Source organism: Pseudopodoces humilis, chromosome 25 (genome assembly GCF_049639895.1).
Source record: "Pseudopodoces humilis isolate 2021_Gansu_Grassland_sample_001 chromosome 25, ASM4963989v1, whole genome shotgun sequence".
Classification (NCBI taxonomy): Eukaryota; Metazoa; Chordata; class Aves; order Passeriformes; family Paridae; genus Pseudopodoces; species Pseudopodoces humilis.
Genome location: NC_142224.1, coordinates 465,763 through 491,155, shown reverse-complemented (window position 1 = coordinate 491,155; position 25,393 = coordinate 465,763). Strand labels below are relative to the sequence as shown.

At 44.3% G+C, this 25,393-nt stretch overlaps 1 protein-coding gene across 5 annotated transcripts in view; it reads right to left on the bottom strand.

Moving 5' to 3' along the window:
• ARHGAP32 (Rho GTPase activating protein 32) overlaps window positions 1-25,393 on the bottom strand; it is a 238,162-nt gene that overhangs the window by 114,501 nt on the left and 98,268 nt on the right. For 4 of the 5 annotated variants that reach the window (XM_088066735.1, XM_088066736.1, XM_088066738.1 and 1 more), the window contains exons 3-5: window positions 16,223-16,314; window positions 15,144-15,185; window positions 14,574-14,658 (exon numbers count right to left, since the gene is read on the bottom strand). In XM_088066735.1, the coding sequence (XP_087922861.1) occupies window positions 14,574-14,658; window positions 15,144-15,185; window positions 16,223-16,314 (219 nt within the window). The remainder of the gene's footprint in view (window positions 1-14,573; window positions 14,659-15,143; window positions 15,186-16,222; window positions 16,315-25,393) is intronic. The other variant, XM_014257374.2, reaches the window with a different exon arrangement.

The window sequence follows — 25,393 nt, the reverse complement described above, 5'->3', positions numbered from 1 at the left end:
TTTGCCCCAGAGTGGAGGCAGGACTGGATCTCTTCAGCCATGAAAGCACAGCAGTAACAACCAGATATAAACACCTGACAACCTCTGGACATGCTCTGAACCCCAAAAACTCATGACACTTACATAAATTGTACAAAGTCAGACCATGACCACAGAAATCTCCTCCTTGGACTGTGGCACTGTTTCTCCTGCCCTTTTCCACAATCCAGCCCATCCTCACTCCCAAGAAACCCCAAGCAAGCATCAAGATGAGAATTTTGAAAACTGGAAGTTGATGATGCTAAAAATTTTATCACAACCATCTCCACCATATCATAAAGCCATCAAATCCCAGAGGGGTTTGGGCCGGAAGGGAACTTAAATCCCACCTCATTCCACATCTTCCACTATCCCAGGTTGCTCCTTGAACTGTCCAACCACTTGATCACTTCCAGGGATATGCAGTCCAGAGCCCCTCTGGGAAATGACAAAATTTACTTTTTCAGATGATGAAAAATGTACAGTACATGATGTTCTGTAAATAATTACAAATAATGCTGGCCAAACTTGCACAGCTTTATCTTTGCAGGGTGTGCAGGGTCTCTAAAAGCTTTGTCCATCAAAAATGAATGTCCCCGTCAGCCTGCAGCGTCTGACACCAAGAGCTGACACATTCCACCCACAGCCGTCTCAGCAGGATCTTGCAGGACCAGGCCAAGGCAGAAGGCAGTAAGGGGGAGATCAGTGCCACCACAACCACATCTGGGAACTCCTTCCCCTCAATAAACATCATTTATCATCTGGTCAACACCAGTTTCTCTTGCTGACAAGAGAAGCAGAAATGAAGAACAATAATCTCCCCTTACCTGGCAGGAGGAATTGATAAAAGCTGTTGGGAAACTTATTCCATTTCCTCCCATGACCCCACAAGTGGGAAAGATCAACAAGCACTCATGTGGACAAACCAGGCTGTGTGAAACCCAGCACTGCTGGCACTGAGGCTGTGCTTACATCCCCTGACATGAAGCAGAGGTCAGGCTGTGACCAGACTGACTACTGGATGCACTTTGAGAGAACACAGCTACAGCAAGAGCACTTCCCAGTAAAGTCCTTTAGCTTCCCACTCTGCCACACCTGAGCTGGGGGAAGGTGCAAGCAGGATTTTCTGTGTCCATGCATGAGAAAAACTTCAAATCCTCACATCTCCAATCTGACCCCACCCTGCTTTTTTAACCAAAGAAACAGAAAGTTCTTGTCTCACAGCTGGGACAAACCTGACACATGTTTTATAACCCACTTGCATTTTTGTACAACTTAAGCAAGTGCTAAACACGGAAGAGATTCAATGGAAGCACTTCCCTCAGCTAAAGGGGGAAGGGGGGCTGGAAAATAAGCAACAGACATACACGGTTAAACTGATTTTCTAAAACAAAAGCTTTTCTAGGAGTAGAACCCAAAACTTCACCTCTTAGCTGAATGTTGAATAAAAACTTCAGCCAGACTAGAAGTACGTGGCACTAACAGGAAACTCATAACTCTGGGCTTTATTGCATCTCCACATCTCTTCACGTGCACAAACATATCTACACATGTGGTCCTGTCTCCTGCTGCTCACAAATCCCCATGCTCACAGCTCAGGCCATCTGCCCTGTCACACCTCACCAGAAACAAGGACAAGCTGTGCCCTGCACAACTTCTCAAACTGCTCTTCCTTTGAAGAAAGAGATATCCCAGGGAACCTGCAGGCTTTGGGCAATATTCAATTCACACAAGCATTTGAAATTCAAAATGTAGCTGACAAGTAGTTCAGGTGTAGTGGATCTAAGAACGAAATATTTTCTACATATTGAAAAAAAAATGACCACACACTGCAGGTGTTTACCTGCTCTGCACAGTAAATATTGCCCAGAGTGAAGAGAAATATTTATACAAGGTGCAGACCAAGCATAAGTGAGTTAAGACAAGGCACCATAACCTCCCTCACACCTTATGTTTTAATATGAGATTCCACATTAATCAGAAAATCCCAGAGTTGTTTGGGTTGGAAGAGACCTTAAAACTCACCTCATTCCACATTCCACTAGCCCAGGTTGCCCCATCCAATCTGTAATCAATCCTACAGCTACAAGACACAGACAAATTAGGGTGGGAAGAAACTGAGCGTGTTTGTGATGAAAACATCCAATGACATTTACATGAGTTAAATGATTTAAAGAAACTACCCTGGACCCATGAAGGAAGTTCTACAGAGTACAGCCAGGTGATTGTTAACATTTACAGCCACTGCCATGTGTTCAGCAGTGATGGGGATGGGGGGAAAGAGGATGAAAAGAAAGGACAGAGAAAAGGCCTGTTTCTGCCACATCCTGGGAAAGTCCCAGGATTCTGACAGAGGAAACCAGATTAATGTCTTTATCATCAGTATTAACAGTTTTCCTACCAAAACAGAGATGCCCAAACCTTGGCAGAGGTCCAGACAGGCACCAATACAAGCCCTAAAATGAGTGGTTTGAGTTTTATCTCGACCCAATTAAGGAGGAAAATCTGTAAGAAGATACTGAAACTTAGATGTTTCATCTGAGACTCCATAAGACTCAGAAATTCTGTAATGGTTGATGTAAAAGGCTCCAGCCCCCCTAATTCTTTCCCAGCAAACACAAAGCTGCTCTAACTCAGCTGTTAAGAATAAAACAATTGATACCACAGTCACTGATTTTCAGTTCTGAAAATAAATGAGTTTGGAAAAAAGATTGAAATGATCATATTGAAATCTTAGGTCTTAAGCAATTATGGGAGAAACTCAAGTTTCTTTAACACGTTTATTTACTCTGGTTGAGAAAGCCTTGAAGATACTTGTACACTTAAAGGACTGCACAGGAAAATCCCTAAGGAAAAGTGAGCCTTATTTTGAAATTTTCAATCCCCACAATTTTTTACCTCGTTCTATAACTCATTGATATCATTTCTTAGAGACAGTATGGTGGAAAAACTGGATTCTATTGTCTGTGGTTGGTCCTGATGATCTGGGTGGTCTTTCCAACCTCAGTGACTCTGTGTCAGTCCAGAGACATCAAACTTAAGACACTGCACTGAAAAGCATCCCATGCTCTGAAATATTAATTGTAACCCTCTGTGTACCAAGAAGTAAAGGCAATGGAGATTTTAGAGCTCTTCTGATCAGTCACAAGATTCCAAAGTTAGATTCCTGCTAAATTTTGCCCAGAAGAGAGGCTCTTAGTTCACCAAATAAGCCCTAGTAAGGACTCACAGCCAGTCAGTAGGGTACAACACACAATCCTCTGGAGTAAGGAGAGAAAGGCCAGGAAAATCAACTCTCCTGAAGGCAGGAACACCGTACCCTCCAAGCTCCCACATTCCCTGACACTCCACTCAGGGAGCACTTCAGCAGCAGGTTACATGTAAATGTACAGCAAGGCCACAGACAGGCCAGCTGGAAAACATGAAGCTGTATTTTCCAGAACATAAGTACACACAGGAATTACCCCATTACTTGCTTGTCACAGGTTATTTATGTCCTGTGCAAGAGCACTATATTCTGTATGGATCCAAAATCCAAGGGAAGGAAGAAAAATGCTTTCATGGATAAAAAAACGCAGCTTCTGTGTGCTGACTCAGTGAAGGACAGCAATAACAGCACAACAAAATGCCTAAAATTCATGCTGTTAAAGAAATTATCTTGGAAATCCTTAATATATAGGATGAGCTTTAATTTTGTGACGTAGTTCATAAACAGAGCCTTTTTTTTTTGATCCATGTGTCAGAATCCGAATTGGTTGTGTCCAGAGAATGGACTTGAAGAGTTAAAGAGCCTCCAGAGGACAGACTTGAAAAGTTACAAGACTAACTGCATAAAGAGTCACAGACAGATCTGTAACTCTGTTTTCATTTTTAATTTTAAAAAATTCTGCCAAAACACCAGAGGCAGGAGATAAAATAGCACAGATATGGAAAGAATATTTTAACCTTTAAATTTCCCAGAAGACAGTTCAGGGAAGGTCGGTTGCGAACAACTCAGGTTACACGTGAAACAGGTTCATGTCCTGGGAACTACCCAAAAGCTTCTCAATGGAATTGGAATTGGGCTTCTGGTTTTTAAACCTGTAATTCACTCTCCAAAGAGGTCAGTGTAACCCTGCCCCCGTGTAATGCACTCCTCGGTGGCTCCTGCTCTCCACAGAGGGGCGTCACCCTGCAGCAGTGTCGTGGTCCCAATCTTTGCACATTTCAAGGGAAAAGGGTCTGTGGGATTCAATTCTTGCCAGTGTTTAAACACACAAGCATGAGGACAAGAGTAACAGCACAACCCAAGCTGGGACAGCACCCTCGAGTCACCTGGGCTGGCCCTGCTGTCACACTGGGCGTGACTCATTAACCCAAATTAAATGGCCGAGCCCTTAAATCAGCAAGCAAGGGAATTGATGGTCACAATGACAAATCTGGAACCTCACAGAGGACAGCTCTGCTTCATACAGGACAGACACTGAAGTTGGACCTGATGATCCCTGGGGGTCCCTTTCAACTCAGAATATTCTGTGGTTCTATGGAAAAAAGAAACAGAAAACAAACCAAAACTTTCCAGAACAAGTTCCCAAGGTGCTCTAGACTGTGGACAAATAAGATATTTAAACCTTTATTTTGCTTCCTAATATTGGTATTTCAATTAAGATTTGTACTAATAGCATAGTAGTTTCCAAGAGAAAATAATGAAACAATGACTTACCAACAGTTCTGTGTAAAATAAACATTCCTCTACAGCAAACACTCACACAATAACTTGTCTAAATGGGCACACAAAGGATGTAAAATGCTCCAGCCCTTCCCACAGCTCAAACCACCTTCAGCCATGGGGCCAAGCACATTTAAATGTGAACAAACTGCTGTGGAACACTGGAGCACACACACAGAGCCTGCAAGCCCCACAGCACAGGGCCTGTGTGGAAGGTGCTGTCATCCAGATTTGTTAATCCCGCAGGCAATTCAACGCAGTGTTACTGCTGCAGACACAGTTTGGTTTCCAGGGGCTGTTTTATCCTTACTCTGATCACCATAACTTGCAAGACACAGACCCTTATAATCCTAACAGAAAACACATCATCCACACATTAATTGTTTTTGTAATAGGAAAATAAAATGTTCATCCATATGATGCACCACGAAGAATTATAAGAGCACATGGGTATATTATTGTTAAAAATCCAAGCCTTCCCTCTTCCATGGGTTGTCTTAAAATCATAAATGGTAAATTTGGAACACTGTTTTCCAGGCTCTCTGAGTGTATTAATTAATGGCCAGAGTTCTGCATCTTTGTGACACTGGATAGGCCTGAGACGTTCAAGTCAGTTGGGAGAGGAAAGCAGAGCTCCAGGACCCAACCCTCCCTGTGCCCCTGCTCAGCATCGGCCCCAGCAGCTCTGCAGAATCCTCTGCTGTCTTTGAACTCCACTTAGTGGAACATAGCTGAAAATTGAGGGATACAGGGAGGCTTAAAAGGGTTCAAAGGGATGAGGTACCAGGGGAAATAAAGCCCAACACAGCTGTCCAGGGTGTATTCAAAGTGTCCATCAGAGCTCAGTGTTCCTGCTAAAATCCATCAATAATTCAAAGTGCACCAGCCTAAGAACTCACTCTTCCGCAAAGAGCTTCCAAACCCAACCCAGCTTTCATTTAATCTGAAAGCAAATGGCAAAGCACAACACTAAATCAAACCTTGAGCCAGAGGACTCTGAACCACTCTGATGCTTCTCAAGTTTCACACCTTCCACTAAGCCTCAATAATCCTGAGCTGCCCTCACCTCAGCAAGGCAGCACCCCTGTCCTGATGTGACATTCCCCTCCTTTCAAAGGGCAAATCCTTTCTGCCCCAAGGCTCCATCTCCCAATGGGTTCCCTGCCCATTCCAGCACTGCTACACCTGCAATTATTACTTAGAAGATAAAGAATTATTAAATAATTTAGCAACATTGCAAAGTGAATTCCTGGGCTCAAGCTGTAAAAGTAACAGAAGATGTTTTGATTTTTGAACTACTTCAAGCTGGTAAATGGGAACCTAATCAAAAATCAGTTATTTTAAAGGCTGAAAGTTTTGACATGTCATATTTGCAATAAATAAGGTTCACACTTAAACACCACACAGAAGAATTACACAGCTCCACCGCAAGGTAAATCAGAAAAATTTCATTTGGGATCTAAATATAAACGGGTAGGACCAGGCAATGCCACTTCCCCATGAAGCATATTTTTCTAGTCAGTTTGGTTTATAACCATATTTATAAGTTTCATCAGTTTTCCAATAGAACAGAATGGATTTTAAGGCCTGTTTAAGGATTCTGAACATATATATGTATTTTATATATATGTATTTTAATTTCCAACTCATATAATACTGGATTTGTGGATGTCTATTAAGGAACCATATTCTCTTTCAATTATTACTTACATAATTCCGAGTGTGATGTTGCCAAAAGCTCTCTCTACAGTAAGAGTTGTCAATTCTGACTGCAACTCCCAAACCATGACCTGAGCTTTCCAAAAACATCTGATGGAGCTTGAAACATATCAGTGCAGATCTAAACAAGCTTCTCATAAAACTCCTTCTGGGAAATTAACTATCTGAAGAAATTCAGGATGGTGGTAGGGAATGTCTTGCACCTCAAAAATATGTCCCAGAGTAAGGTTATATATTTCTTTTACTCATCTGGTTGGGTGGAAACAAGAATTAGTGAGTAGAATCAAAGTTTGTTCACTTAGCTTTAAGAGATAAAAGAAGTTAAACTTCAGGGGAGGAGGTCTGGAAGAAGCAGTGAGATAATCCAAACAAGTATTTGATTTTCAAAGCCCACAGCCACACGTCCACACGTAATGGAAGCATTCCCTTTCCCTTTGATGCTTCTCTAGCAAGAAAACAGCAGCCTGAGTTTGCAGGTTCTGCTGAGAAAATGGCCAGAAATCACAAGTCAGAGGAAATAATCGATGCCTTTGGAATTCTGAGTCAAGATCAAAGAGCTCTCTGCTCTGGGTGCTCAGGAGAGCTGAGGGTCAGTGCCTTGCCTGCAGGACAGGGAAGCAGGAACCTCCACATTCTGCTCACACCCCACAGCAAGGGATAAAATCACAAACCCATCAAAGCCCACAGACTTCTCCAAATGCCTTCCAAGCATCCAACAGTCCGTGTCGGGGGGCAGTGTGTGCCTGTATGCCTGTTCCTCCTTTGTAAAAGAGAAATCTGCCTGAATCCAGCCCCTTGGGAATGTTTATGTTCACAGGAAATCTTCTGCCCAAATCTCTCTTTTGCAAGTAAAACAAACAAACAAACGTGTGGTCTCAGATCAGCAGATCTAGAAACACCCTCTGTGATCCCGGTGCAGTTGCACATCCTGTGCCCTGGCACAGGACAGCAAAAACTTCCCCATGGAGCGTGCAAACACCAGGAACCCAAGTTCTTCCTCCTCCCCACAAGGCCACTCCCCACAGGACAGGGCCACAGTGACAAGCTCATCCAGAGCACTCAAACAGCTCTTCCCTGATTTGACACTGAGAGAACAACCTTGAGCTCATCACACCACAGGGCAACACTGTAGTCCTGAGTGAAGCAGTGCTGGTGTCCCAAGACTGGAAATTACCTGGAAACCAAGATCATGGAACCACCATGAGGAAATGGTCACAAGGCTCAGGAGACAGAGCACACCTGGAGACAGAGGTGGAGCACGTCTGGTATGCTCAAACCTTAAGCAGAAAGATGCCAAAGCCAAGACAGTCAACAAATGTTAAGGATCAGGTTATATTCTAGACACAGAATTACAGAATCCCAGAATGGTTTGGCTTGAAAGGGACATCCCACCCAAAAGCTCATCCCATCCCACCCCCTGCCATGGGTACGGACACCTCCCACTATCCCAGGTGGCTCCAAGCCCTGTCCAACCTGGCTTTGGACACTTCCAGGGATCCAGGAGCAGCCCCAGCTTCTCTGGGCACCCTGTGCCAGGGCCTCACCACCCTCACAGGGAGGAATTTTTCCCAACATCCCATCCATCCCTCCCTGTGTTAGTTATCCCAGCCATGCTCCTTCAGCAGGGAATGAATGAACACATTTCTAGGGCAGGGCAGGGCAGGGCACACACCCCAGGGAAGGCTGAGCTAATGAATGAACATTTAACATCCCCAGCCTGACTTGCTGCCTCCGAGCTGCCAATTCTGTCATCAGCCCTCCAAACTCTGGCACCTGAGCAGGGTCTGAACAAACTGCCCTTTCTGTAGGCAGGTACAGTTTAAACACAGCATGGGAATTCTCCTACAGAAGTTTGGTTTCACAGCTCATATATCCTCTAGTTTGACAAACCTCCATGAGAGGGAAACACAGAGCCCTGCTCCTGTAAATCTCAGGGATCATATCTACAAGGCAGTTATTAAATCACTCCAGCCTGGCATACTGGCAGATCCATGAGCCCAGTATCATGATGCATTTTAACACCATTCCTGGTAACAGGATGGCTGGCTACAGACAGAAACAGACGGGATTTCATCTCCCTTCAAGCACTACCAAAACATGCATTATTTTTCTGGAGCCCACAGAATCTTTCCAAGTTTATAACATATTTTAATTATATGTATAATACAGCTTTCCATTTTTTTCAGGTCATTAAACTGCAGGAAAGAAAAATTTTCCAATACAACTCTGTTCCAGTTACTAATTAAATCAATTTTAACACTTTTCTGCAACATGTTGGTAAAGATGATTTATGGGGCTGGCAAACAGCTGGAGGTCAATGTCAAAATAACAGAAATAAGAGAAGATTTTCTCATGCCATCAAAGAGCCACAATGAACAAAAAACTCTACAATTCCACAGACAAGCTTGCTGTATTTCCAGTGGTAAATGCTGAGGAAGGGAAAATAAGCTGGATTTTTGTAGGAGGTCTCTGTTTTCTGTCCCAAATGGGTCTGTTCTCCTGTGGAGATATGGATTATTCCCTATAAACTCATAAAAACATCTAAAAGAAAAAGGAGAAGGTAAAAAAGCCCCAAAAATACTTATTGTACTGAACCAACAGGTAAAAATCTCATTTGCTTGTAATAGTTCTTTGTGGGTTCTAGTCCACCCTTCCATGGGTACGGCTTCTTGAACATCTCTTTAAAATAAAGTACACAGATGGAATCAGAAAGGGCTAATCAAGATAAATAAATCCAGGGAAATACAGAGTCCCTTTGAGAGGCAGTTCTATGAGCTGAGCAATGCCACCCAAATTACATTTTCCTTCAAAAAAAAGAGGAAGCATTGATTTCAGAACAGTCAATCAAAGGCAGCAAAGGCTGCAAAACATGTTCAGAATGATTTAGCAGTAAATCCACCAGCCTCGGTCTCCTTCCTGCCCTGTGGATCAGAGTCACAACTCCACACTTGAAGTTATCCTTCCATGACAGAACCCACGCTGGATTTCTGCCCATTTCACCAGGTGGAAAAAACAGGGAACCTGGAATTTCACAGGTGTGATCTCATTCCAGGGAAGAATTTTTCTAAGGAGCCTGTGGCACGCTGGAAGCAGCACCAGGAAACAGCAGAATCCAAAAACTGAGGTGAACTTACTAGAATATTTTCCTAATTCCTTTGGCAGCAAAAACCTTGGCCCAGAGACTTCAAACTTTTAAAATTTGTTGACCTTGGCAGGAGGCTGTGCCAATTTTCAGGGAGTTGTGGCTGGAATTATTAAGTTAATAGAGGCAGTTTCCACCTACACTCTGAACAGTTGTTTTTATATGCCCACGTCCTTAAAACAGCCCTTGCAACATCCCCACCACCACTTTGGAAGGCAACAGGAAAGAAATCACATGGAGAAGACATGGACTGGGAGGGGAAGTCCTTGGTTTAAAGAAGGGGAACAGGCCAGAATCCAGCCAGTAATTCTAGGAGGAGATTAACAGCATCCAAAGATGAAGGACTTCTTACACACTTCACAAAATGAGTGGGATAAATGATATTGCAGCCAGGAGCTACTCATGCTGCTCCCGACTGCCACACACTGAAAGCATCGGATCCGCAGAAGAGCTGGGGACAAACAAACCCTCATGCATTGCAGGCACTGAGCAGGCTAGGGATCAAATCCCTGATGGAGAGATCCAAGCTAGGCTGTCCCACCTGAGGCTGACATGGAAAAGGGAGCATCCCCATCCCTGTTGTTCCCAGCTCATCCACAAGACTCCTTTTAGCTGTGGCACCTGAAACTATCCCAGTTAACCCCAGCCAAGGGCATCTGGCCAGGCTTTACCAGTTCTGTTTCCTTTGCAATCCGTTTTAGGAAAAAAATTACAAAGACTCCTTCACAAGCACATGCCTCCCATGTTCCCCCTTCCCTGGCATATCATTAAATAAAAGAAAAGAAGGCAAACCAAAAGAAGATGACCCTGAAAAGGATCTTCTCAGCAGGCTTTGCTGACAACAGGCACAGAAGGACTGAGCTGCTCTTTGCAATGTTTCTAACTCCTGAGGCGCGGCAGGAACATCCAATTCCAGGGGCAAAGCCCAGCTGCTGCTGCTGGAGGCAGCCCATCAGCTTGGTTGGAGCATTGCAGAGGGATTCCCACAGCACACAATTCCTGACAGGAATTCCTGGCAGCTGATGCCTGCGCAGGCGGAAGTGATTCTGCCTCAAACACTTCCTTTACCACCGATAACACAATTCCTGCCATGGGCCTGCCAAGGCTGCACTGATCTGTAACCCTGTCCTGCTCCCACAGGGATTTATTTTTAGACATCAGATACAGCAAGGCAAACACAGAGACTGCGCTGTTTGAAGGGATAATTCTGTGTCAAATGCAAGATGCTGAAGTGATATGAATGTGCATTACAGCGCTTGCCTTGAGCAAATGGCTTTTGAGGGAGCAAAGAATATTGTCTGGGAAGCGTGAAGCTGATCAGCTCTCCATATTCCATTACCAAAACCTACTCAGCTGAAGATAATGTCTTTCTTTCAAGTAAAGAACAGAGTATTTATTCCTGGCAGGAAGTAGATCTTTAAGGAATTCCTAATCATCGTTTCTCCTGTTTATATTAATGGCATTTAGCACTAAGTAAAGTAAAACCATATTTCATAGAATCACAGAATATCCTGAATTGGAAGAGACCACAGGGATCATCCAGTCCAACTTCTGACCCTGCACAGACACCTCAGCAATCCCTCCCTGTGCATCCCTGGGAGTCCAAATGCTCCTGGAAACCTGACAGTCATTTTTTAGCATATTCAATTACATTACTATCTTCTTAAATTATAAAAGAAATTTAACCATGTCTCAATCTAGAGTCAGTTCTTAATGCAAGCAAAAGGATATGGGACTCCATATCCATTTTTCTATCTCACATTTTTAAACTTGGTGAATTTGAAGTTGCTTCAATAGGTCCCACGGAGTTCTGATGAGTTCTTTTCAGTTATTTATTCATAAATCAGACAGAAAACAACAGATATAAAACAAAGCTTGCACTTGCTAGATGCAAAGAGCTGATGTTAAACAGTGTGCATTTTTATCATTTCAAAGGTGTAATTACAGACTCTTCTGCAAAAATGCTATTTAACCACTTGGAAATGACCTTGTATTTGTACAGAGATTTTTATGTAGACTTACCACCAGTGTGTTCAATGAGTGAGAACCAGGTCAAAAAAGTTAAAAGGGAGATACCTTGTATTTTATGTAAACTGAGAAGAAGCTAAATTAGGAAAAAGGTAAATTGAGAAGAAATATTGCATCTCCTTGGGAGACGGACCATGAAGAAGTTGAACCACAGTTCTGAACATTTATCCCATGTCAGATTAAAACACATTCATGAGGCAGAACCTGGCTTTTCATTAGAAATTAATTATGCAGCCCTCAAAAGAGACGCAGCAATGAACATAAGGTATTTCAGCAAAATGCCAGTGAATTTTGGGCACTGATGCAATCTGTGAGGCTCAACCTGTCGGTACAGCTTTGACATCACTGCCTTTGCCTGGCAACCAGCAATTTCCTGGGATGCCACACGTGCCCGGCTGGCCAGCCACAGGTGTGTGTAAGGTAGAGCTGTTGGAAGCAGCGTGGGAGGACATTTCTGAAGAGGAAAAGCCCCCCAAAATGCACCCAGCCTCACTAGCACGGTGCAAGGATAAGAAGAGAACAAATCCTTTTTCATACCTCTCAGCAATTTAATTTAAAATGATCTCATGAGGTGAAATGCCAGGCTATAAATACCTCCTGCACCATGAGACCATATTATAAGTGACATAAACGTTACAAAACAATCTGAAATTTGGCCAGGCTGTTAATAGACAGCATTACACAATTCCTGACATGGACAGATAATACTGTATTTCTACTATGCAAATTTCTAGCAGTGAATAGATTTTGAACGCAGTTTACACCCACCACCCCTCAGATGCAACTCAGTAATTCTCTATTAGGTGCCAAGCTGTCACTTCCCATCACTCCAGCCCACTGCTATTCTCTGCCCTACCTTAGGAGCACAAAGGAGCCTCCAACTTGATTAAAATGCATGAGCCCTGTGTGAACCTATTTTTAAATCTCCCAATTAATACTGCTGTTGTATTAACAGCTTTCATTTATCTTACCATTAATACTGGTATTCTAAGGAAGTGCTGCAATGCTTTATCTTTTCACATTTTAGCAGCAAAGCTCTTGTTCTTAAAGAGATTTTTCACCATATAAAAAGTCCTGATACTGTGGGGTTTTATCACAAACCTTGCTTAGGAAAAGGAAGTAATCAGAGGCACAGAGGGCCTGAGTCACCTTATTTAGGCACAAATTTTACTTTAGATACACAAATAGCTAAACACACAGGGTTTTTCAAAGGCAGATGTGGTGGAAACAGAGACCTGACCCCTCAAAACACAGAGTCTTAATCTTATGACAGTTCTTCTCATGCTGCCGCCAGCCCCTGTTTTCTTCCTGGTTTCACAGCACAGACACAGAAAACAGCTCAGGGCTGTTAATAATAACCAGTAACAGCTCAATAACCAATACCATTTTTATGTCTTCTGCTGTGCTCATCCTTCCACAATTTTTGCTTTTCAGGCAGACCTCTGGTTACAGCCTCTGGTCTGGCTGTGCCAGGGGACCACTGAGCAAGAGCAGGGAAAGCTGCAGGAGTAGAAGCCACATCACAAAAAGCAGAACTAAACCACTCCTGCTGTGGGAACTTCCCAGCATGCCTCATGAAAACCTGGAAAGGATGTATTACCTGATTTTACTTCTGCCTCTCAAAAACATAAAGATGAACCCCACAGGTCTGCCCTGCCATTCTGTAAACATCCAGGAAATGCTTAAACCCACAAAAGAATTAATTATTAGTCATCAAAACAATGTGCCATGCACAGCTTGTGCTCCCTTCTCCAGCTGCACATTGTGCTGAACATCCCTGGATGATGGGAGGGAGAGCTCAGAGGACCACAGGATGTAAAAACCACACCTATGCGGACACAGACCTGCTTCAAAATAAAGCTTCTCTCCAGAATGACTGAAAAATGAGTTGTGTCAAATCAACAAATTACCAGGAGACAGAAAACATGGACATGGATCAACCACACTGTTCCTACACACAGAAAATGAAAATAAGCAGTTTTCAGCAGAGTGAGGACTACTCCTACTTGCCCGTTTCTGAGGCACTCCATGGGAACTGAGCTCTTTGCACCCTATTTGTGCCGAGTACTTGGTGGCTCCAGCTCTCTCACGTGTGCCTGTGTCTGCAGAGCCCACACAGCAGAACCAAGTGTGAGCAACAGCAGATCCCAGCCCTGAACAGGACCCAGGCTCCTTCCCAGCCAGAATTTTACAGAGACTGGGAAAAAAACCCAGCTGCATAATTCTGCTTGCAGAAGTGTGAAGTATGGCAGCATGAAAGGCTGTAAATAATTCACTTGGTATTACAGGAAATGTTTTACAAATGAAAAGGTTGTAACCTCCTTTTGGCTACAAGGCTGGCAGATGCTGGAGGCATTCCTGCTCCTCTAAGTGCAGAACAAAACGTGTCCTGTTTGTGAGAAACTCCTGGGTCTCAGCCCTCCCCAGAAAATGCTTCTGCCTGTATTCATCAGGGAGGGATCACAGAGGAGCAAAGCCTGCACACTCCAGAAATGCAGCTCGGGCTGACAGCAGTTTCTGGTATTTTGATGACACAGCTGCCGCAATGCACAATGCAGAGCTAAGGGAAGGGGTAAATTCAATTATTTATATTTTCATAAATGCATTCACACAATTGTTTAATCACACACACACGCAAACCAAAAATACACATGCGGTGATTACAGATGATTCAAGACTGAATGTTTGATACAGTCTTAAAACAGTGACATCAGCCAAATCCAGTGGAAATAAAACCATAGCCAAGCTCAAAAGGAGAGCTCCACATGACTGAGTGCATATTCTGCCCCAGCACACAGAAGCAATTCCATACAAAGTCTCTACAGCTTTAACTTCTTATAACTAAACATTTAGCAACAAACTAAATAAGCCTCAGTGGAGGTCCATCTATGCTTCCCCACCAGGTCAGCGAGAAGGAAGCACAAGGTGTTTTGTGTATAAAATAAATCCAAGACTCACCTGTATGTTACCAAAGTCAACGTTTTCATAGTGGAAATGTGCACACTCGGCCATCTTCGGGAAGTGCCCCTTTGTAAAGGATAACCTGGAGCACACCAAGAGCATACTGTGAGATAGATGCAGACCACTCAACAGAGATAAAAAACAGGCACTGATACAAAGCAACAACTTTCTCATCCTAAAGCCAAGGGAACATAGGGATTTGTTGATGTGATGCACCAAAACAGTGGGGAAGGGAACCAAGTGAGAAAGGAAAGCTGAAATGTCAAGTGGCTTTTCCAGTGCATCCCTACAGAGCAGTGTGTGTGACATTCCAGCAGCACCACATCCCATTGCATCCCTGCAGAACTGTGTGTGACATTCCAGCAGCACCACATCCCATTGCATCCCTACAGAACTGTGTGACATTCCAGCAGCACCACATCCCATTGCATCCCTGCAGAACTGTGTGTGACATTCCAGCAGCACCACATCCCACAGGCTTCCAGACACGGAGCAGGGACAAGCAGCTGCACCTCACAAATGCACATCCACAGCCTTACACGAGACATGAGGAAAGCAGAACTTTACCTGTGAAAGGCATCACAGCCCATCAGTCCCGGGGGGATGTATCTGAGGGTGCAGAACAAACTCTATTTATGCTGTGCCTTTTGCAAATTCAAAAGTCAGGCATAATTATTCCCAAGTGTCTCCAGTCATACTGGTAGCTGCCGGGGAGCTCCTCTGTCTCTGCAACATGCTCCTGCTTCTGCCGAAGCTATTATAGACTCCTATAGATATTCCTGGTGGTGAGCCAATGAGATTGTCATTATCTAGCTCCCTCTTCCCACAGGAATACAAGTGGGAAGTGAGATACAGCATCTGGCTGCTCAGCACTGGAACAAAGAGCCATTTCCCTCTCAGTAGAGCACTAGAGGGGTGAGCTGAAGGCTCAGATCCATCAATATCGGGGAGTTCTGCTCCTCAAGTCAGCATTTTTAGCAAAGTAATATTGATTATTTCTGATCCCCGTTGCTGCAAGCATAATGACTTGGTTTACAGTATCTGGGAGACAAGCAGAGACAGAAATACAGCATGAGCCCACAGGGGGAAAAAAAACCAAACTGGGAGACCAGGGAAGAAAAAACATCCCTTAGAAGGGAAAACCATGTAAAATCCATTCAAATTAAGTTGCAGAGGGCAGAATGCAAGAAGGAAAGAGAAAAAAATCGAATAAAAAATACATATAGGCCACCCACTTATCCTGGTTTAGCTTCCAGAGCATAAGGAGACAGGGAAAATTTTACACATTGCCTGGGCTTCTTTGGAGATTTTTCTCTGTATGTTCTATTGTGGGTATTTTTTAATTGCTTTCAGGAAGAATTGCTAAAGAGAATTAAAAACACTGCAACAGTGAGGCTCAAAACTCTACCTAGCTTTGTTTCTATGGCCAGAAAGAGGAGAGTGAGCCAGCAAAACCTCTCATGCCCAGCTTTAGGGTCCATTAGTTCCAACTGCCTCAGCTCCACATGGATTTTGGTTGCTCTGCTGAAGATACACCATCACAAATTGTTGCTGAATTCCCTGCACTGCAGCACAACAGCCAAAACTCAGCACAGCAAAACTGGAAGACCAGGAAAGACAGGAAAATCACAGAACTCTGCTCTTACTTTTTAACATTCTTCACTTTCATGCTGGCTGTGCTGCCGCAGGACCTGAGCGGCAGTTCCCCCGGGATGTCCGGAATGTCGGCACCTCTGGCCTGCAGGGAAGGACACAGGAAAAGCAAGGAGGTTAAAACATGGCTGGACTCTGCCTGCTGAGCAGGAGCCCCTCTGTTCTGAGTGGGGGTACAAACCTCAGATGTGCTTAAGTTGAATTCTGTCTTTTAACCAGGGAAAACTGACCCTTGGGATGGGGATCAGGGAGGTGACAATTCATTGCTACTTCTGGTTTCTAAAGTGGAGATTTTCAGAAAGGTGGGAGTGAAATAGATATTCCCAAACTCCATACTTGGACTCCTCATTAAGTACCTGATTTTCCAGACATCTGTGCATTTAGATTCAGGCAGAGGCACTGCAAAAAGCTGGAATGCTCACACAATGGAGAACAAGTAAATGACAGAGCTGCTTATATGTGGAAGGTGAACTTCTAAAATAGATGTTTGAAACTACTGGTTTAATTGCTTGAGGATATTAAAACTCCTTAATCAGTAAAATTAATTTACTTCAGTGAGGCCAGAACTCCAAATTCTTTCTGTTCTGTGATACCTTCCCATCCCCTCCTTCCTCCAGCTGCCTTTGCCTAAGCCATGAGCTCTGCTGGGGTTGAATTCTCCATCACAAGGGACAAACACTCTGCCCCATGGGGTTCTCCCACTGTGATCCAGAGGAATGAGGGGCTTCAGTGAGACTGTTATGGAAAGAGCAGTGATCAAACAGCAAGACCAGTGCAGACTTCACAGAGAAAGACCAGAAAAACAAGTGATGCTGGCAAGAGATTACCCATCAGTGATGTGGGTGACACCAGCTGAATGAGCTTTTTCTGCTTTATACAATGCACTAAAAACGTGAATAATGTCCCAAAGAGGGAATGCTGAACCAAGAGGAAGAAAGGCCCTTGAGTGTTACTTCTCTTACAGGCCTGGAACCAAAAAGTATTCCATCAAATCCCTTTTCTAATGACAGGAACAAACAGATAATTGCCCTGATCTTACATCAGTCCCAATGGTTCTAAACTGATCCAGCAGATCTCTGAACAGAGTTGGCTCTGTTCCAAAGCTGTGACTAGTAACACAACATAGCTGCATTGGTCTCCACCCCCAAAACTTTACAGTTGGACCACCACAACCCCAAGCTAGCAGCCCATGTGTGGGATGAACACCAGGACAATCTTTGTCACTCCTCCCTGAAGCTCCCATTTCACCCTGACACAGGCCACCTGTACCTGAGCTTCACCACATCACTGAGAGCTGCAGTGAGTAAGTCATTGTCATTCTCCTTGTTTTCAAGTGGTCAACCAGACCAGTGCCAGAAGGAGAGAGGGATTCATCCCACTGAACTCCAGATGCACAGGGGTGAGGCTACAACCACATTATCCATGTGAGGGTCCTGCTATAGTCACCAGGAATGCTCTGGTACTTCAGGTCCACTCCCCTGCTTCAGATAATGTGAGAAGAGTCCTGGAATGGCTCGGGTTGGAAGGGACCTTAGGGATCATCCAGTTCCACCTCTGCCATGGGCAGGGACACCTTCCACTATTCCAGGCTGCTCCAAGCCACATCCAGCCTGGCCTTGGACACTTCCAGGGATCCAGGGGCAGCCACATCTTCTCTGGACACCCTGTGCCAGGGCCCCACCACCCTGATAGGGAGGAATTTCTTCCTAACATCCCATGGATGTGGGAATCCATTCCCCTTATCCTGTTGCTCCAGGTCCTTGTCCACAGTCTCTCTCCATCTTCCTTCTCAGCCCCTTCAGCCTCTGGAAGGTCACAATTAGGTCACCCACAAGTTTGTCTTCTCCAGGCTGAACAATCCCAGTTCTCTCAGCCTCTCCTCACAGCAGATCTGCTTCATTCCTCAGATCATGCTGGTGCCTCCTTTGGACAAAGCCAAGCAGGCTGCAGGAGCACCCACTCCCCTAGACACAGGGCTCCAGGCTGAGCCTGGCTCTAAGGAGATGAACCCCAACAGCTGCAGCCACAGCAGCTGCACCTATCCATCTCCTGGTGCTTCCAGCACTGCCCCTGGGAAATCTCAGAGTGAGCTCCACCCTTTGAGCACCACTGAGTAAGGTTGAGTCCAGGTCGCTCTCTCTCCCAGCTGCACCTTCCACAGCCCTGACCACAGCCAGTGCTCTGACCCCACTGTCCCACAGCTCTACACAACAGGCACAGCCACTCACCAAGGAAAACAGGAACAATATTTATACACCTAAATAAACCTACTCTGGGCTGACTGACTTACTAAGCACAGAATCACTTCAGGATGTAATATGCCACTTGTGAGTCTCATTGTGAATTTTAGCATTAAGAGGATCAACAATTTAATAAACCTTTTACATAAGAAAATAACTAATTACAAGAATAAAAGTGCCATTCCAATAAGCTGCTTTTGGGCCAAGCTGGATGTGCTTACTTAATTTTCTAAGGAACAGAATTTCTGTAGGAAGAAAAGTAATTTTTCTTCTCCATCAGCAGTAGGAGCTGGTGGGATATAAAAATGGATAAACAATCTGACAGAAAATGTGGGCTTCGAGCCAGTTTGCAGCAGTGGGCAGAGACCTCCCTGGATCTGACTCAAAGTAGCATAGGCAAAACTCACACCTCCAGGAGCCTGAAATGCCAGCACCTCTCTTGGAAAAGTTGTATTATCCTCTCCTTCCCAGTGGAGTTATGTCCAAATTGAGCTGGATTTCTGCCTCTCCCATTTCCTGCATCCAGTTAACTGGATGACAATGACATGCAAGGCAGTAATTAACTCCAGAGGCTTTTCCAATTAGATCTGAGCTCCATGGACTGCTGCAGAACAACGATCTCTCCAACGCTCACACTTGAGGCAAAACCACAGAAAGATACAGGCACTGAACTTGTGCAAGCTCAAATCCTTATTAAGAGGTACCAACAAGAGAAAAAAAACTTGGTGAAGAGACAGGTACCAAAAAATAAACTTAGTGCAATTTTAGAAACTATTATTCCTAAATAACCACAACTCCTTTCCATTCAAACCAGATACACAGCTACATAAAATAGATTCTATACACTACTTTGCACCTGTTTTGATGCAAAACTTGGCATATAGCATGCAGGTCACTCTCCCCTCAAAACACAAACAAAACCCTCCAAATGAGATTTGCCATCTTTTGTGCTTTGTGTCACAGTAATTTAACTTTTAAAATAATTTTGAAACAGTTGGATTATTTACATCTGAAAATTAGCTACCTGGCATCATCAGTGGCTTCTTACTTCCCTATTCTCTATGCATCACTGTGCTGTGGAAACCTGGTAATTGCAGAGCAAATCTGTTTATGCAAATTGCTTAGTCCCATTTTCACAGCTGAATGTCACTGCTGTATCAATCTGCTCTGGTCCAAAACTTGGTAAACAAATTAGAGCTCAACCCAGAAGTCAGAGAATTGATTTATCAGGAATCTCAGCTTCTTACCTTTGCAGGGAAGGCTTTGGAGCGACACCACTTCACCAGCTTGCCCTGAACCAAAGAAATTCTCCTTCCAAAAGCTGCATTTGTATCAGTAGTAGTTGAGACAATATTGCAGAAAGTCAGTATTTTGTCACAGATATCTGCAGGGATTGCCAGACAGGGAGATCTCACTAAACCCTTCCTCTAGGGAGGAGGAAGAACGCCTGTCTGCCTGTCCAGCCCTCCCATGGATCACAGGATCACAGAATTGTTAAGGATGGGAAAGGCCTTTAAGATCAAGACCATCACTCGCTGCCACCACTGTGCTCACCACTAAACCGTGTCCTAAGGTACCACATCCACACGTTTTTTGAACACTTCCAGGGACAGTGACTCCACCCCCGACCTGAGCAGATGTGTCAGGGCTGGACAGCCTTTCCAGGAAGAAATTTTCCGCAATATTCAACCTGAGTCTCCCCAGGCACAGCTTGAGGTCATTTCCTCCTCCTCCTGTCCCTGTTCCTTGGGAGCAGAGCCGGAGACTCCCCGGCTGTCCTTTCCTGGCAGGGAGTTGTGCAGAGCCAGAAGTTCCCCCTGAACCTCCTTTGCTCCAGGCTGAGCCCCTTTCCAGCTCCTTCAGCCTCTCCTGGTGCTCCAGCCCTTTTCCCAGCCCTGTTCCCTCCCCTGGACATGTTCAAGTGTTCCTCCTAATCTCCCTGGGAATCCAAAAGTGGAATCTGAGAGCTCTCACAAATCAGGCTGTTTAGCTTTAAACATTCGAAATTTCGTCTTTTTATTTATAGACATGATTTAGAGAACTTCAGCTTTGTGCTCTCTAGCACATAAAACCTTATTCATAAATAATTTATATCTAATGAATCCACAGCATAATATGAAAGGATTTTCTCCTAAAAAGTCTCCTTGCATTTATCAGAAAACATGTCAACCTGTCTCCCTCACATGCAGAGACGTAACACAATCTGAAAATATGTGTAAAACACAACAGTCCAGTGAACACAACATGATGAAGTTTCCATCTTGGTATCCTTGACAGTGGAGAATATTGAACCAGTGCAGAACCCACAGCCTGCTCCTTCTGACTTACTCTGGGATGCACAAGAAAGCCTGGAATCCCACCAGTAATCCCATAGCTGGTTTTCCACAGGACTATAGAAAGACCCAGAGGCCTGAGGAGGCACCACAGATACACCTTGGCAGGTAGCTGAATCCAGGAGAGATTTCTGAAGGCAGGAATTTAATCCAAGGTTATCACAAAGCAAGAATAACTATTAAACAGGCACTAACATTTATTCATTTTCCACTGTGAGTCTCTCACCAAAACCGGTTTGGAGGAACCAGATTGCTCTGGATTCTGTCAGCACATGGCCTTCTTTCTAAAAACAGCAGAGCTGATTCCAAATGCTGCTTGGTTTCCATGACAGTCTTTCCTTTACATCATCTTCATTTCCCCTCAATTTTCTTGAAAGGAAAAAAAATACAAAGAGAGGGGAAAAAACCTAAACCCCCTTTAGAGCTCTCAAAAACCCTAAAGCTTTGCTTCAGTTTTACTTCTCTGCTGGAGAACAGCAGGGAACAGCAATATTGTTTCAGGAGAAGTCATTACTCTGTAGGGAGCAGTAATTTCTTCACTTGGCATGAGGAGGAATGAAGAGGTCTGAAGTGGGTGCTCATGTACAAGGACATCTGTAGCTACCCCAAATTTTGGGTATCACTTCAGTACACAGAGCTGGCTCAGCATCCACTCCATCAGAAAGTTTGCTCTGCAGCACTACAAAGAAAGTGTCCTCCAAAAATCCTTGCTCCCTCTGAGGTAGAAGGTGATGGCTCCATCAGCACCTGCTCTCAGGAATTACTGCCCAGGAGCTTGCCTGGAGCACAATGAAAGAAGAAATGTGGTGCATCTCAGCTTTGACCCCACAGCCTTTAATACACTCCAGGGAGACAAAGTTCTCTCTGCTCTTCCTTCAGATATTGTGACAACTGCCCTAGTTCTCCACAATAAATAAATAAACACAGGAAAGGGAGAATGCTCCACTAAACTGAAAGTCACCATGTTCGAGTTGCTCCGTATAACTGGGAAAGGTCCCAATTCCACAGCATTTATCCCTAAAAGGACTAAGATGTACTGAGCACAGCAAGGCTACAACTGGGTCACTGTTTTGAATGGTAGAAATATATGGGAATGGATGAAGAGACAACATTCACCCCAAAATGTCAGAAGTACAGGGGCAACACAATGGAAATGCAAACATTTGCCAAGTTCTTCATGTTACCACTTTCCATGAATTCATTTAGTGGAATCAAATTAATTTCTTCAGTATTTTCATACAGCATGGTTCTGTCATGTTAGCACATTGCAGCTACATTTTTCAAAGCTGCTTAAGATATTTGTACACATTTAAAATAAAGAAGCAACACCTGGTTTAGGTCTGACAGTGTCATCTTAAAGAAAAATATGCACTTACAGCAACTTTACCAAAGATATTAAAAATAACATTAAATATACCCCTCCAATTCTGCATTTCTTAATTGACATGGGAGGTTGTGGTCTCCTCATCCCTGGAAGTGTTCCAGGCCAGGCTATAGATGGGGCTTGGAGCAACCTGGGATAGTGGAAGGTGTCCCTGTCCATGGCACAGGGTGGAACTGGATGGGCTTTAAGATCCCTTCCAACACAAACCATCCTGTGATTCTGTGATTTTAAGGATCAATCCTGTGCTGTTCATGTTCTCATCAGCAGAGTGCAGCACAGGCATATTCAATAACACCCAGTACAGGATGTTGTCCAGAATGAGAAACACTGGAACCTTTTAAATTTTATATTTTTTTAAATTGAAGTCATCACTTAGCTCCTTCTTTAGTGAAAATATCCTTTCTGGCTGGAGGGGTGCTTTAGGTGCAGAGCTCAAGGTCAGGATGGGTTAAGTATTCAGAGGCAGTACTGACCTTTTAATTTTGCTCTCAGTTTGGGGACTGTAAAATGTAGAGAAACACTCACCCAGCCAGAGATGCCTTTAAAGTCTCATGGCAACAGAGATAATGGGATAGAGAAAAGGAGTGAAAAAATGACAAGTGCTTACAGTAAGGAAACTTTGAACACTGGCAATGCACATTCTTAATCCCATGTCTAGGAAATCTGCATTCAGTAAAGACATTTGAATGTGTACCATTTTGTGAGTTTAAAAGTTTTAATTCGATTTTCCACATTCCCAATTCCGAATTGCTCCAACTAGTACTTACTTCATGGCATACATAAAAGAGAATTCTTCTTTTTTTTTTAAAGGACCACATAGAATGTGTTTTTTCTACTCTCAGCATCTCCACTAAAAAGGGGAGGGGATGGGGGGGAAATAAGAAAAAGCAAAAAAAAAACCAAAACTCCAACACCTCAAAGTATTGCCATGAGCTGGCAAATTCAGGGAAACCTCTCATTCTGGAGACTCAGCGTCAGAGAGGAGTTAGTCTAGGGCATCTGTTCATCATATTTTAAAGGATCAGCCTGGAATGAGCAAAGAACAAATTCTTAATTGTTTGTCCACTGTGTTTTTAAATAAAGATCTGCAGCTCATGGATGTGTGGTTAAAACCTTCTCCAGCTCCCATGTAAAACCACTGAAGTGGAATCCAAGACATAGAACAAGCAGCTTGGCAGCTCTGAGCACCTCTTTGGCACTGCCACTGTCACTGTGACCAAATTCACCTCTGCACAGCAGCGTGATTTTGTACCACAGTAACATTTCCCAAGTGAGCCTTAAAGAGACACAGGGATTTTCATGAATTCTCAGCATGTGAATCCAATGCACCCAAGGGGTACTGGTGATTTTCAGCAACACAATCTCACACTTGTGTTTTCCTTCACAGAATCCATAGCTTTAGGGCTAAAAGGGATGCAACCAAGCACAAGTGAATGGTCAGCTACTGGGGGCAGCATTAGCATGATAACTCCCTGACAGCCTTAAGTTTGGATCTGACATTCCTACAGTGAAGCCTGATTACCATTCCCAAAGCCCTGGGCCCAGGAGCTGCAGGGTACAGTACACAGCCTCACACAACAGCCCAGTGGCTCAGGAATGCACTTTCTCTAAGAACAAAAATCCCACATACAATATGCGTGGGAAAGTTAGCCAGGGTTAGAGTCCTGCTTCTGGTACAGCCTACAAAATAAATTATAGAGAAAAGCCACAGAAACTAGAACATCCAACAAGAACAATACTTTTGATTCCAGTTTCTTGTGGATAAAGAAAAGACCCCAAAGATCCCAGCTACTGTTTGAGGCACAGAGCGAGGAAGGGATCCTAATAACGGCTTAGATATAAAAGGACAATTGGAGCTTTGGGTTATTATGGTAGAAAGCAATTTCTCATCACATAAAATCCAACAGAGATGGATTCAGGCTCAAACAAGCAGATCCCACTCTGGTAAGTCCCCTGGCCGCAGCCAGCGATTATGCAAATAACACTGTGATGTTATGTTATAGGTATAAATTGGATTAGCAACTCAGGAGTTGTCCCAGTGCAACAGCAGCAAGATGGGGAAGCTGGAAAAAACAGCAGCCTAATGTTCAACCCCAGCATCTGAGTCAGTACAATTAACAGGAATTTATATTTCTGTGTGTTAAGCCTACCTGGGATCAGCTTTTGTTTATAGAAAAGAGCTGTTTCCAACGGCATGAGCACAAAACTGGGATCCACTGCACTCCTGGCATAAAGCCCTGTGACAACACAGCAATGTGAGGAATGTGTCTGCCTGTAGCATGCACTTTATACCATAAAATTCTGAACAACACAACAAAAGAGTCACTTCACTGACTCTGTCCAAGGGGACAGGGGAAGTTTGGCCTGGGATCACAAACCAAGCTCCACAATCTGGGCAAGACTCCTCACTCCTGCCTGCCCACCAGGAAAGGTGATGTGCTTGAAACAGGAGGTAACACTGCTCTCTAGAAATGACCTGGTGTCACTCAGGTGAGGTCAGAACAGGACACTTGATGCAGCAAGAGCTGGGAAGGTGAATGCTTTGAGGGCTGGAGCCCCTCTGCTCTGGAGCCAGGCTGGGAGAGCTGGGGGTGCTCACCTGGAGAGGAGAAGCTCCAGGGAGAGCTCAGAGCCCCTGCCAGGGCCTAAAGGGGCTCCAGGAGAGCTGGAGAGGGACTGGGGACAAGGGATGGAGGGACAGGACACAGGGAATGGCTCCCAGTGCCAGAGGGCAGGGCTGGATGGGATATTGGGCAGGAATTGTTCCCTGGGAGGGTGGGCAGGCCCTGGCACAGGGTGCCCAGAGCAGCTGGGGCTGCCCCTGGATCCCTGGCAGTGCCCAAGGACAGGCTGGACTGGGCTTGGAGCAGCCTGGGACAGGGGAAGGTGTCCCTGCCATGACAGGGGTGAGACTGGATGTGCTTCTAAGGTCCCTTCCAACCCGAACTGTTCCATGATTTGATGAATAATCTGTGCCCTGGCAACCACGGTATTTGATCAAATCCCAGCAAACACTGTGCAGCTTTACACCAACACAGCAGTGACCAATACTGTGCAGCAAAGCAGAAATGTAGGGAATTATTTAAACAAAAAATTCAGGCTAATGATTACCAACATCTTCAGGGAATAATTCATCGTTTTCTAATTAAGGAGGCTGAATCATGGCAAAAAAAACCCCAAAACATTAATGCCTACAACCTTTTAGAA